The sequence below is a fragment of the Neovison vison genome, chromosome 4 (assembly GCF_020171115.1).
Source record: "Neovison vison isolate M4711 chromosome 4, ASM_NN_V1, whole genome shotgun sequence".
Lineage (NCBI taxonomy): Eukaryota > Metazoa > Chordata > Mammalia > Carnivora > Mustelidae > Neogale > Neogale vison.
Genome location: NC_058094.1, coordinates 42,354,659 through 42,368,099, shown reverse-complemented (window position 1 = coordinate 42,368,099; position 13,441 = coordinate 42,354,659). Strand labels below are relative to the sequence as shown.

The 13,441-nt window shown below is 38.8% G+C and overlaps 1 protein-coding gene across 1 annotated transcript in view; it reads right to left on the bottom strand.

Moving 5' to 3' along the window:
• Nucleotides 1–465: 465 nt before the first annotated feature.
• CDH17 (cadherin 17) overlaps nt 466–13,441 on the bottom strand; it is a 105,688-nt gene continuing 92,712 nt past the window's right edge. The window contains exons 13-18 of the mRNA XM_044245296.1: nt 11,318–11,562; nt 10,834–10,964; nt 8,235–8,474; nt 4,200–4,316; nt 3,983–4,096; nt 466–1,365 (exon numbers count right to left, since the gene is read on the bottom strand). Of these exons, the coding sequence (XP_044101231.1) occupies nt 1,265–1,365; nt 3,983–4,096; nt 4,200–4,316; nt 8,235–8,474; nt 10,834–10,964; nt 11,318–11,562 (948 nt within the window). The 3' untranslated portion in view covers nt 466–1,264. The remainder of the gene's footprint in view (nt 1,366–3,982; nt 4,097–4,199; nt 4,317–8,234; nt 8,475–10,833; nt 10,965–11,317; nt 11,563–13,441) is intronic.

Here is a 13,441-nt window from a genome sequence, read left to right as displayed (position 1 = left end):
GTCTGAAGCACAAGATATTATACAAGAAAGCAATACTGTGATCTTAAGAGTTTGGATATTTTCTTTTGTTTTACTTTCCTGCCTATAAAAATATAATAGAAATCCACAGAAAGGATTTTTTATGAAAAATAGAACCTATGGCCGGCTTCAGCTGCCATTATAAGAGCACCTTTTCAGATACAAGTTCTTTTTCAGACAATTCTTGAAAATTCTGAATGGTTTTGTAATGTTGAATGTTTTCAAGGATCAAAGCATGAGCCAGACAATGGTTCCAGACCTAAATATCCTTCCAAATAAGGTTCTCTTATTCAACCTGAATGGTCCTGAAAGCAGTGAATTTTTATTTTATTGTAGATGCCTCCTTACAGACCAGCTCTATATAGGAGGCGATTCTGATCAAGGTTAAGTAACCATTGTTATTAACCAGATCCTCCCTCAACAAATGCAAAGAAGCAGGAAGCAGAGTCAAAGAGCCCAAGAAACAAAACCACAGTCAACATTTATTCTTGATTTTTGTCAGTACTTCTTTTGTTAAATATACAGCAACCAATCTTTATTAACATACATGTAAGGAAAACATGTGCAGAACATAAGCATGGTAGGTAATAAGTAAATCTGGTCAGGGGTTGGTTTCTGCACCAAAATTTGTGAAAGTGGGCCTGTGTGGCCTGTGGTAGGTTTTTGCCATTTCCAAGTGGGAGAACCTCAAATGAAGAGTGATGTCAGCCACAGTGAGCTAAAGAAGGCTAATACCACAAAGAGTTTCTGTTCACATCAAAGGACAAGGTTCCCATTTTATTTTTTTCCTACAACTTCACTTTGTTCTTTTCTCCAACAAATGTTTTAAAATTAGTGCAATACCAAGAGACATGAGGAAAGAGACACAGGACGAAATTAGGAAAGTATAAATGGAATCCAGGAAGTTCTGTGGTGGATGACTGATAAATCTTGATAAGGAGAAAATGAACAGAATATTTCATCAGTCCATCTCTCCCTAAAGGGAAAAAACACATACATTTTTTTGTTTTAGATAAATAGCTAAAGCTTTTGCAGAGGGGAAAGTGTCATGGGAAAATGGGAAATGTCTCTAATGTCTATAGCACACAGAATATCAAAGAGTAATAAAATATTACAGGGCAAGAGAGTATATCTGTAAAAAATTGTAATGCACATGTTGCATTAAAAAAAAGTAAAATTACAGGATTAAATGGTTGTGTTACTGAAATAGCACTCAATATATAAACTCAAGCATTCCTTTTCAAATTCAGTTTTTCAGAGGTTGGGCTTCAGATGCCTGAGCGCTTTCGACATTATCTTTGCCTCCATTCTTCTTTATTCGGATAAACACAACTGCTAAAATTATACCTAAAAGACAAAACACAGGGTCAAAGAGATGGAATCTTAAAATGTCCTATCACATTCATTTATAAAGTAGTACTCTTGTAGGAAAAAATGACTCATCTGACTTCATTTCTTTTTGTGGTTCAACAAAGTTTTGTCGTCCTGGTGAAAAAGGCATTCTAGGCATTGGCTTTCTTGGATTCATAAGTTTATCATTTGTCTTATTATAAGTAAGTATGTATCAACTCCCAAATCATATCTAAGCTGTTAGCTCTCTCTGGGTCTTTACCAAGGAATATAGGACCTAATGCATACTGAAGACGAAGTGTGTAAGCATCTGATAGAGTTCCTGACCTTTTGACATATTCAATAAAGTCTATTCCAGTCCTTCCTCTTCTCTGGAGGAAAGAGTCCATCAGAACAACCAGAAAGCTGTTCTCTGACCTGTTCACCTACGTAAAGCTTAGGTGTGTCCACACCAGATTCCATGTTATTTTGGGGGCCTTCCTCATGGCTCCAGTTCTAGTAGACTCCCTAACCTTTCTGGTTTTTCTTATCTCTGAACTCCTACAAAATTACATTGTGTATTTTAGCACTAACTCTGTACTATAAACCAGAGTTTATGGTTATATGGAAAATATTGGTTTTTTCAATAGAAAATATGGAAAGGGAGATGTTTTATGGAACCAATATGGAGACCAATATGGAAAAGGGGAGTTGTTTTAAGGAAATCAACCTGGCAATAAATTTACAGGAGGAATCATGGCAGAAGACACTGGATGCTCAGAGACTAATGAAGAATCTTGCACTAAGGGGTGCCTGGATGGCTCAGTCAGTTCAGCATCTGTCTTTGGCTGAGATCATAACCTCTAGGTCTTGGGATCAAGCCCCATGTTGTGCTTCCCACCCAGCAGGGAATCTGCTTCTGCCCCTCTCCCCATTTGTGCTCTTCTTCTGTCTCTCTCTCTCAAATGAATAAATATTTTTAAAAAAATTTTTTAAAAAGAATCTTCCGGGACTGGAAGAGATTATGCTGAGTGAAATAAGTCAAGCAGAGGGAGTCAATTATCATATGGTTTCACTTATATGTGGAGCATAACAAATAGCATGGAGGACATGGGGAGTTAGAGAGGAGAAGGGAGTTGGGGTAAATTGGAAGGGGAGGTGAATCATGAGAGACTATGGACTCTGAAAAACAATCTGAGGGGTTTGAAGTGGCGGGGGGTGGGAGGTTGGGGTACCAGGTGGTGGGTGTTATAGAGGGCACGGATTGAATGGAGCACTGGATGTGGTGAAAAAAATAATGAATACTGTTATGCTGAAAATAAATAAATTAATTTTAAAAAAAAGAAAAAAAAAGAATCTTCCACTTATCCCAACCCTATTTGGAAAAAGTAAGGTATGAAACTGTAAGATCCTATTACTTCTATTTTTAGATATCCCCAGACTCATTCAATTTTTAATGTGTAGCAAAATTATGGGATTAAACTGTCATGGGAGAAAATTATTTGGTGCATAAACTCAAAAATCCTTTTAAGATGGGAGGGTAGACAGAGGAAGAACAGGCATAGAAGCCAGAAGGGAGCTTGGTAAATGAGTCGTAACTCAAAAGTCTAGTTCAATTAGTATGAAAGGTGTATGCCAGCCTGTGGTCAGGAAGGAACGATGATCCCCGTGCACATGTGAGGATGAGTTGTGGCTATGTCACATAGATCTTTCCCTGTCACAATAATGAGGAATTTGGATGGAATGGTGTAAGGAAATGAGATCTCTTTGAGCCAGTGAATCAGAGTCCAATGTGACAGATTGGGTCATGGCTGAAAAGACCAGATGTCAGGAAAAAAAATGAAGAATTCTTAGAAGAATCCCAGCCCTCCTTTTAGAAGAGAAAGGATGTGAACTGGTGTAAACCCCTTCAGTCAAGTGGATCTGACCTGATGAAGGATTTATCCCTAATATTTAACTTACGGTGAGGACAACAGCTGAAAGAGGATGATTACCACAGTAAGCCCTGAACTCCTCACAAAAAAAGAAGATGGCTAGAAATGGGGAATCTGATGCCTAGTCTGGCCAGGGGGCCAAGGCAGAGTAAGGCCTGTGATAAGCTAGAATTGTTCTGGAGTAATAAAGAATCAGAGTCTATAGTCATGAAAATATGCAACGGGAAATTCTGTAACATTTCAGGTATGTGAGCATCTCCACTGGAAGGCTGATTCCTCCTAGTCCAACAATGGCAGACTAGACTGCGAGTTCTGTGAATGTAGGATCTGGTATGTCTTGCCCATCACTGTATCCCCCATATTGAGCATAGGGCCTGGCACATATCAGGGGCACCGCTACTGCATTTCTTTCTCCTTCATCACAAAACCTTGGTAACTAGACCCAAAATATAACAATTTATGCTTTAAAGCCTCTTGTGTTATATCTCCCAAACTAACCAACAAGTCAGTGATAAGTAAAGTGTTGTACAAAGGCAGCAGCTCTCAACTGAAAAAGTCTGATAGTTTGCTAGTGATCTCTATTCCTGGCTTTGCACAGATTGCCAGTGAGCAGCCACCAGACAAGCCCTGAAGAGAGATCCTGAGGTAAGGGTTTCAAAGGCCCAGAGCAGGAATCCTTGAATCTGAGAAATTGTACTCACCAATAACCAAAAATGTAGTCAGGAGTATACCAACTGCCATGCCCACAGTGGGCATCCCAGAGTGGTGACCTGCTGGCAGGAAACAGCTTCCGTCCACACACTTGCAGAAAGTAACTGAAAAGCAGAATAATATTCAGTGAAACACATTTTCAAGTAAACAGTTACATAATTCCTTATCAAAGACAAGAATTCTCTCAATTCTTGGGAAAGTACCTACCTGGTAAAGAGACTACTCTTTCCAAGGGTGGCCGACCACCATCCTTGATGCGAATTGGGACGTTGTAAACTCTCTCCTCAAAGTGTGTGTGCTTGGTGGAAAGTTTGGCATGTGTTCCTGTCAGAATAGGGGAAAAAAATTAATGACATGAAAATACAATCTCGGAACAACCTATTAACAGGAATAAAGCTCATCTTTGCATACATAGTAAGGTTGACCAGGAGATGATTCAATAAAAGTTTGAGTTAAACTACCCAAAGAATGACCACTCTATGTGTACCTTCCCTAATGTCAAACAGGATGCCAAAGCATTCTGTGATCTGATCATGATTTCTCTATAGAATGAATACTACTGAATATAGCTGGTTATCATTATTCCATATAGTGATGTTCTGTAAAGTTAAACTGAGTTAAACACTGAATTAGAGAAAAAATATTTGAAGATATAATTGCTAATTGTTTTTCCAAATTTGATGAAAACTCTAAATCCTCAGATCGAAGAAGATTAGTAAATCCCAGGAAAAAGAAAAACAAACAAAACTACACTAAAGCACATAATAATCAAATTACTTAAAACTAGTGGAAAAGAAAATCTTAAAAGGAAAAAAAGATATATTACATTAAAGGGGAAAAGAAGAACAATGCAATTCAAAACACAGTAGAAAAAATATCTTTAAAGTATGAGAGACAAAAGTCCCAATAAGTTTAAAAGTGTTTCAGTCAAATGTTCTCTGGTCACTATGAAATTAAGTTAGAAATCAATAATTAGAAAGATGTGGGAAATCCCCATATATTTGGAAACTGTATAATATGCTTTTTTTTCTTTTTTGTAAGATTTTTTTAAATTTATTTGACAGAGAACACAAATAGGCTGAGAGGCAGGCAGAGAGAGAGGAGGAAGCAGGCTCCCTGCTGAGCAGAGAGCCTGATGTGGGGCTCAATCCCAGGACCCTGAGATCATGACCTGGGCCAAAGGCAGAGGCTTTAACCCACTGAGCCACCCAGGCGCCCCTATAATATAATTCTAAATGACCCAGGGGTCACAGAAAAAATATAAAGGGAAGATAGAAAGAATTTTGAACTGAAAGAAAATGAAAACACAATACATCAAACTTTGTGGAACACAGCTAATGTGACACTAAGAGATAAATTTATTACACCAAATCTCCATGCTAACAAAGCAAAAATTTCCAAATTAATTGCCATAGTTTTCACTTAATAAAAATGGAACAAGAATGACAAATCAAATACAAAATAAGAAGAATGAAGGACATAATAAAGATCCGAGCACTGAAATACAAAACAAAAAAATAGAGAAAAATATATGAAATCAAAAGCTTGTTCTTTGTGAATATCAATAAAATTAATAACCTCTAGCCAGATTGATCTGGAAAAAAAGAGACAATTTTTCAATATCAGAATGATGTGATGATATCACTACATATTCTGTAGATACTAAAAGAATAATAAAATAATATGGCAAATAACTTTGTGCCAATAAATTAGACAAATCAAATGAAATAGACAAATAATTTAAAAGATAAAAACTAACAAGTTCAACCAACAAGAGATCTACAACTTAAATAGCCCTATATTTATTAAAGAAATTGAATTTTTAATTAAAACTTCCTATAAAGAGGGCTCTAGGTCCAGATGCATTTAGGGTAATTTTTTACTGAACTGTAAGAGAGAAATAAAAAATAATTTTATACAAATTCTTTCAGATAATTAAAGAAGTAGAATACTGCCTAAGTCATTCTATGAGGGCAGCATTACTCTGATAACCAAGACCAGACAAAGACATTACAAGGAAAGAAAAATATAGACCAATATTCCTCAAGAGTACAGATAGAGAAATCCTTAAAATTTTAGCAAATCAAATCTAACAATATATAAAAATGCTAATATTTCACCACCAACTAAGCATTATACCAGGAAGGGATTGGTTTAAGAACCAAAAGTTGATTGATACAATTCACCAATCAAAAGACCCCCCCAAAAAAATCAACCACATAATCATCTCAATCGATGCACAAGAGGTATGTGAAATTTTAGCATCCATTCCCAGTTTAAAAAAGAAAAAGAAAACCCTCTCTGCAAGTTAGTAATAGAAGATAAATTCTTCAATCTAATAAAGGGCTTGAACAAAAAAGCTACAGTAAACGTCATTCTAAATGGTCAAAGACTGAATGCTTTCTTCCCATATCAGGTACAAGCCAGGTTATTTCTACTTTCACTACTTTCATTCAACAATCTGCTGATAGTTTTATCCAGTAATAAAACAAGGTAAAGAAATAAAATGCATCCAGTTTGGAAAGGAAATTAAAATGTTACTATTCACAGACTACAGGTTTGCCCACCTAGAAAATCTATGGAGTCCTAAAAAAAGGGAGAGAGAGCACTGCAAAGTGAGGTCATCAGTGTCATAGGATATAAGATCGATACACAAAAATCAATTATATTCCTATATCTTGGAATTGCTTAAAAATTAAAACCTTAGATACCATTTAGGTTAGCATCAAAAATATGAGATGCTTAGCAGAAATTAGATCCAGCCCCATGGTGGGCTCTAAGCTCTGTGGGGAGTCTGCTTGAGATTCTCTCTTTCTCTCTCCCTCTGCGTCCCCTCACCCCACAGTTTTTTTCTCTCTCTCTCTCTCTCTAAAAATAATAAATAAATCTATTTTTTAAAAATTAACTTGAAATGAACCATGGACCTAAATGTAAAAGCTGACATTGCAAAACCTTTAGAGGAAAAAATTAGAAAATTTTAGTAACCTTGGGTTAGGCAAAAATTTCTTAAATATTACACCAAAAAAGTCACAAATTACATAAAATTAAAAAATAAAAAACTCAGACACCATAAAAATGTTTAAATTTGTTCTTCAAAAGACATTCTTACAAAATGAAAACACAAGCCATGTCCTATAAGGAAGTATCTGTTAACATATTACTGGACAAAGAATTTGTACCTCGACTATAGAAAGAATGCTTGGAGTCAACAGTGGAAACTGAGCAGCCAAATTTTTCAAATGGGAACAAAATTTGAACAGACACTTCACTAGGGAAAATACATGGATGGCAAATAAGCCCATGGAAGGATGCTCCACACTGTTAGTCTTTAGGGAAACATAAATTAAAACCATAAGAAATGCTACTGCACTCCCACTAGAATGCCTAAAATAAAAAAGACTACACATCTCAAGTGTTGGGGAGAACGTTGAGCAGGTAGACTTCTCATGCACCCATGGGAATGGAGAATGTTACAACTAGAAAACAATTTGCCATTTTCTTAAAAATTTAACCAAGCAGCTACCATATGGCCCAACCATTCCACTGCTAGGGATTCAACCAAGAAAAATGAAAGGGTATGCTCTTACAATATTCTTGTTCACAAATGCTTATAGCAGCTTTACTTGATGCTGGCTGAAAATAGCTAGACAAAAAAAGAGTACATACTGTGTTGCAGTATTTAAATAAAATTCTTGAAAATGCAAACTAATCTAATAGTGACAGATAGTAGATTAGTAGTTACCTGGGGATGGGGGATGGAGGATGGAGGATGGGCAGGGTGGGGTAGAAAATGGGATTTACAACTGGAGCATGAAAAGTCTTGGAGGGCGGTGAAAGTGTTCTTATCCTTATTGTGCTGATGGTTTCAATGATAGCAACATTTATCAATTTTTATGAAATTGTATGCTGTCAATATGGGCTGTTTATTGATGACAATTGTATTTCAGTGAAGCTGTTTTCCCAGCTGCCATTGGAAATTTTGCAAATTCTTTTCAAATTACCCAATTATCCAATTGTCCAACGTACACTATGGGGGATGGGGTGTGCTAATCTTTCTCCCTCCAAAGCCCAGGGTTTTTTTCCCTCTGATGAGCTCTTCTCTACAAGTTTTCAGAGCATGAACTTCCTTCCTGTAGCCTTGGAGAAAGCTCTGTGTTGAGTGGCTGCAAGCACACCAAGGCAAAGAAAAACTAATTTTAATCATAGATCAGTGTTTTGTTCGATGTACTTTTGACAACTCACCATTGATTTTGGAAACTTCCCAGTTATTTTGTAAAAATTCACTGTCGAGGGAAAATGTAAACTGTGGACCCAGAAATGACTGCTGGTCATCATCAGTGGCCTCGAAAATGACACTTCCAGTTGTTTGGAGGGGATGGCACAGAAACAAGCCTGCATCGTCCTTGGCTAGCCGAGGGGGGTTGTCATTCACATCGGAGAGGGTCAGGTGGAAACTGGCTATGGAGCTCAGGTAGGAGCCACCTAAGGAAGTGAGAGATTGAAACATGGTATCAGGTCTCTCATTTTCCTCTTAAGGGGAAAAAAATACTTCCTTTTCTTAAAAACATACACACACAGTTTAAACAGTTGGGTTTACTGAGGTAGTAGAAAGATAACAAGCTTTCAGAATCAGACCTGGTTTCATTTCCTGCTTAAAAAGTCTCAATGATAATAATAATAACTAAGACTTATATGCTAATATTTTTTTTTTATTGGACAGAGAGAAATCACAAGTAGATGGAGAGGCAGGCAGAGAGAGAGAGGGAAGCAGGCTCCCTGTTTTATTTAAATTCAAGTTAGTTAACAGATAGTGTAGTACTGGTTTCAGGAATAGAATTTAGTGATATATCAGTTACATATAACACCAGTGCTCATCCCAGTGAGTGCCCTCTTTAATACCCAGCACCCATTTAGCCCATCCGACCCCCACCTTCCCTCCAACAACCCTCAGTTTGTTTCCTACAGTTAAGAGTGTCTTATAGTTTGCCTCCCTCTCTGTTTTAAACTTACTTTGTTTTTCTTTCCCTTCCCCTATGTTCATCTGTTTTGTTTCTTAAATTCTACATATGAGGAAAATCATGACATATGTCTTTGACTTATTTTGCTTAGCATGATACCCTCTAGTTCCAACCATGTTGTTACAAATGGCAAGATTTCATTCTTTTTGATGGCTGCGTGATATTCCATTGTATGAGGATTAAGCTATTACACTAAGTGCTTAAAACCAGGGCTGCCAGTGCAGTGTAAACACAGACTCTTCTCACACTCCCTGACATCAGTCACAGAGACCAGTTCCACAGTTGATGACCCCATCTTGCTTTAATTCCAATGAACCTCATCCTCTTGCTTTGCTTTTCAACTGTCTTCCCTAGCCCTGACCACACTTAACCAAAGGAGGAAAAGCCACTGTGCTCTTGAAGTCATTTCGTCTATCAGCACCATTTTAGAGCCAACAAAGGGAAACAGGGCTTTGGATCCTGGTTTTGATTCATGGAACTTCTAAAACGTGAGCGGTCTCTAGGACACATCCAAAGTGAAGTGTTGATCCCCAGTATGTTGTAGTGGAATGCGTGGCATAAAGGCTCAGCCAGAAACTTCCTACTGATTAATCGGGAGCTTTTAAATCACGAGTTCAATGTATACAATGTGATAGTGGAATGTGCTTTTCTGGAAACAAGCAAGGGAGAGAGCAAGTCCCCCACCCGCCTCACCAAGGCGTGTCTACTTGCACACAACTGTTCCAAATTTGGCACAGACTTCAACATTTCTACCCTCATTGGCTTAACTTGACTGTAGCACTTTTATTTTTCTTAATCCTTTCACAGGCAGGACCATTTTTATGATTCCCATCCACTGGAATGTTCCCCATTTCACCCCCCAATCCTGGGCCTCACATTTGGAAGTTTATTTTTTTGGTCTAAAACTGTATTTATTTAGTCCTAATTTGTTCCATTCTCATTTTTTGGTAAACCAGGCAAATATATTTGCTATTTAATTAGAGGCTTCAACCAGAATAAAGTCAACAGAATTTCTACACTAAGTTGGAAAATGCCATTTAAGTGCAAAGAACCCTTGTGTTTTAATCACCAGCCTTATCACTGGGAGGCATATTATTCTATGGGTGTATGTTTATTTTAATTTTTCAAGTTCCCTGAAATGTCACATTCAAAGTCAAAGGGGAATATATATCACCACAACTGGATTAAATGGGATGCAAAGATTATACAGGATGATTCAAACATCTTTGGCTTGTCTATGGAATAATCTTTCCTTTCAAAAGCTCACCCAATTTCAGCAAAACAGAGATACCCAGGGCTACCCAAGCCTAGTGAATCAGACTCTCCAGAGATGATCTCCTCATGTCTGATTGAACAAGCTCCCAAGTGATTCCGGCACATATGGAAGTTGAGAACATGGCATAAAACATTTCTGTTTCAGAACAGGTCAGGAGCAATGAAGGAGCAAGTCACGGTCTAGGTCAGCAGGGCAGTGCCCTGCTCTCAGGGAAAAGCCACAACCACTTTGGAGGAAGGGGAGATAGTTCAGTAGGGGTGCAGGAACCTTCTCTGAAGCTGTAGCCACCACAGGAAACAACAGTGAGCAGCAACACCCCTGCCGCCTAGCCAGCCTGCAGGTGCGCCTCTGCCAGAGAGGTGCCAATGGATCCCACCTTGCACCAAACCAGGAAGGTCTGAGCACTTCCCTCCACTTTGGTACTTTTATCATCCTTCCATTGGAAGATATTCTGACAATTGGACCCAGTAGAGTTTCCCACCCACCTCACCTTCCCTCCCATGTCTGTCGATGTCGTTCCTCATCATTTGTTACTTTTTTTCCTCACCTATTTCGGTAGCCACCACGTGCACGACATACATACTCTCAGCTTCCCGGTCCACCGGAGCCCTAGTGGAGATCTGGCCAGTGACGGGGTCAATTTTAAGCCAGCCTCTCCTGTCGTCTCTCAGGGAATAACTTCATAAGGTGAAAAGAGTGAAAGAAAACCCACATTACTCTGTGTGAAGATATGAAGCTAGTTTAAGATCATTATGCTGTTCTATCAGCCTTATCCCTTGCGTATCACTTAGAGCATATTTAAGGGTTACTTTATATGATTAATGCTTTCCTGGCATACGGTCCCTCTTCAAAAGGAGGATAAACGTATCCTTACAGAGTCCCACATGCCCTGGGATACAGCTTCTGATCACTGCTTTCTCAGGGGAGAGCCCTGGGGTCAGACCAGCTTTCTCTATCCCTCCCAGCCCTGCTCCTCCCCACTGGCCATAGTCCCAGCACAGCTAGCCCTGTTCAGCATTGCTCTCCTTTACCTTATATCCAGATTTTCCGGATCCCTGGCAGTCACATTGCCCACTTTAGTGCCTACAGCCACACCTTCACTGACTTTTGCTTGGTATATGCGCTGGGAAAATACGGGTGCTTCATTCACATCTGTCACAATAAGCTTGAACGTGGCAGAGGAGCTGGTATTGTAATTTACACCATACACCAGAGGCTCAGGATTTTCTGCTTGAAACACAATATCATGAATGGCTGTAGCTTCAAAATCAAGAGGCTGTATAGGGAGGAGAAAAAAAAAGGAAAAATTAATTTGGGGGATGATTAGCACCCTTAAAAGATTCATTCCCAACAGTCCTTTAAAAGCTTCCTAATGGGGCACCTGAGCCAGTTAAGCATCCAACTATTGATTTCAGCTCAGGTCATGATCCCAGGGCTGCGAGATTGAGTCCCATGTTGAGCCTGCTTAAGATTCTCTCTCTCCCTCTCCCTCTGCCCTTCTACTCCCTCTCTATAAATAAATAAATACTTTTTTTTTAAAATAGCACAACAGTTCTCAGTTTGGTGTCAGCAAAAACCTACTTCTCAAAATGATAACAGAGCCATAGTATTGGAACTGCAGGACTTACCAGAGACTTTAAAATGTTTTATGCATTACGACTCTCCTAGGAGAGGAAATCAATGTGGCATCCCTTAAATTTACGTAACCCTAGGATACTTCATTTATTCAGCAGAAACTTACTAATTCTCTCAAGAAAATTCTCAGAAGACAACTGGGGAAAGGCTTATACAGAGACATCCACAATGTATAGAGAATGATTTCCAAGGGACCTCAGGATCCAAACCCCAAAATAAAGAACTTATCTGCCTAAAGGGCAGAAGAGGTTAGCAGAGAAATTTGAAAGATAGAGGATCTGCTCTGTGACAGACCATGCTGGACAGAGCCAGGAGTCAAGAATCAAGAAACCGAGTGAGTGTACTCTGAAGAAGAATTTAACAGGGCTACCCAAGACAGAAGGAGTGGCTTCAAAAAACAGTAAATTCTCCAACACATGCTGTTTCCTGTTTTGTTAATTTTGGCCATTCTAACTGGTGTAAGGTGATATCTCAATGTGGTTTTAATTTGAATCTCCCTGAGGGCTAATGATGATGAACATTTTTTCATGTGTCTGATAGCCATTTGTATGTCTTGATTGGAGAAGTGTCATGTGTTGGAGAGGATGTGGAGAAAGGGGAACCCTCTTACACTGTTGGTGGGAATGCAAGTTGGTGCAGCCTCTTTGGAGAACAGTGTGGAGATTCCTCAAGAAATTAAAAATAGAGCTTCCCTATGACCCTGCAATTGCACTCCTGGGTATTTACCCCAAAGATGTTGTGAAAAGAAGGGCCATCTGTACCCCAATGTTTATAGCAGCAATGGACACAGTCGCCAAACTATGGAAAGAACCAAGATGCCCTTCAACGGATGAATGGATAAGGAAGATGTGGTCCATATACACTATGGAGTATTATGCCTCCATCAGAAAGGATGAATACCCAACTTTTGTAGCAACATGGACGGGACTGGAAGAGATTATGCTGAGTGAAATAAGTCAAGCAGAGAGAGTCAATTATCATATGGTTTCACTTATTTGTGGAGCATAACAAATAGCATGGAGGACAAGGGGCATTAGAGAGGAGTAGGGAATTTGGGTAAATTGGAAGGGGAGGTGAACCATGAGAGACTATGGACTCTGAAAAACAATCTGAGGGGTTTGAAGTTGGGGGGGTGGGAGGTTGGGGTACCAGGTGGTGGGTATTATAGAGGGCATGGCTTGCATGGAGCACTGGGTGTGGTGAAAAAATAATGAATAATGTTTTTCTGAAAATAAATAAATTGAAAAAAAATAAAAATAAAAACAAACAAACAAACAAACAAAACAGTAAATTCTCAACTCTGGTAGCTTCCAAGAACAGGCTTAAACAACATGTGACAGGCTAGCATAGAAAGAACTTCTGTAGCATTTCAGCAACTGGTTTTATGTGACTTTTAAGTTCTCTCTCAAGGCATTGTGTCCATGACTATGAGGGAGAAAAAATCCTAGTCCAAAGGCCTGCTGAAGAAGAATAGCCCCTAAATTTGGGTCTCTCATCTGGGATTAAAAGTCTGCTGAGAA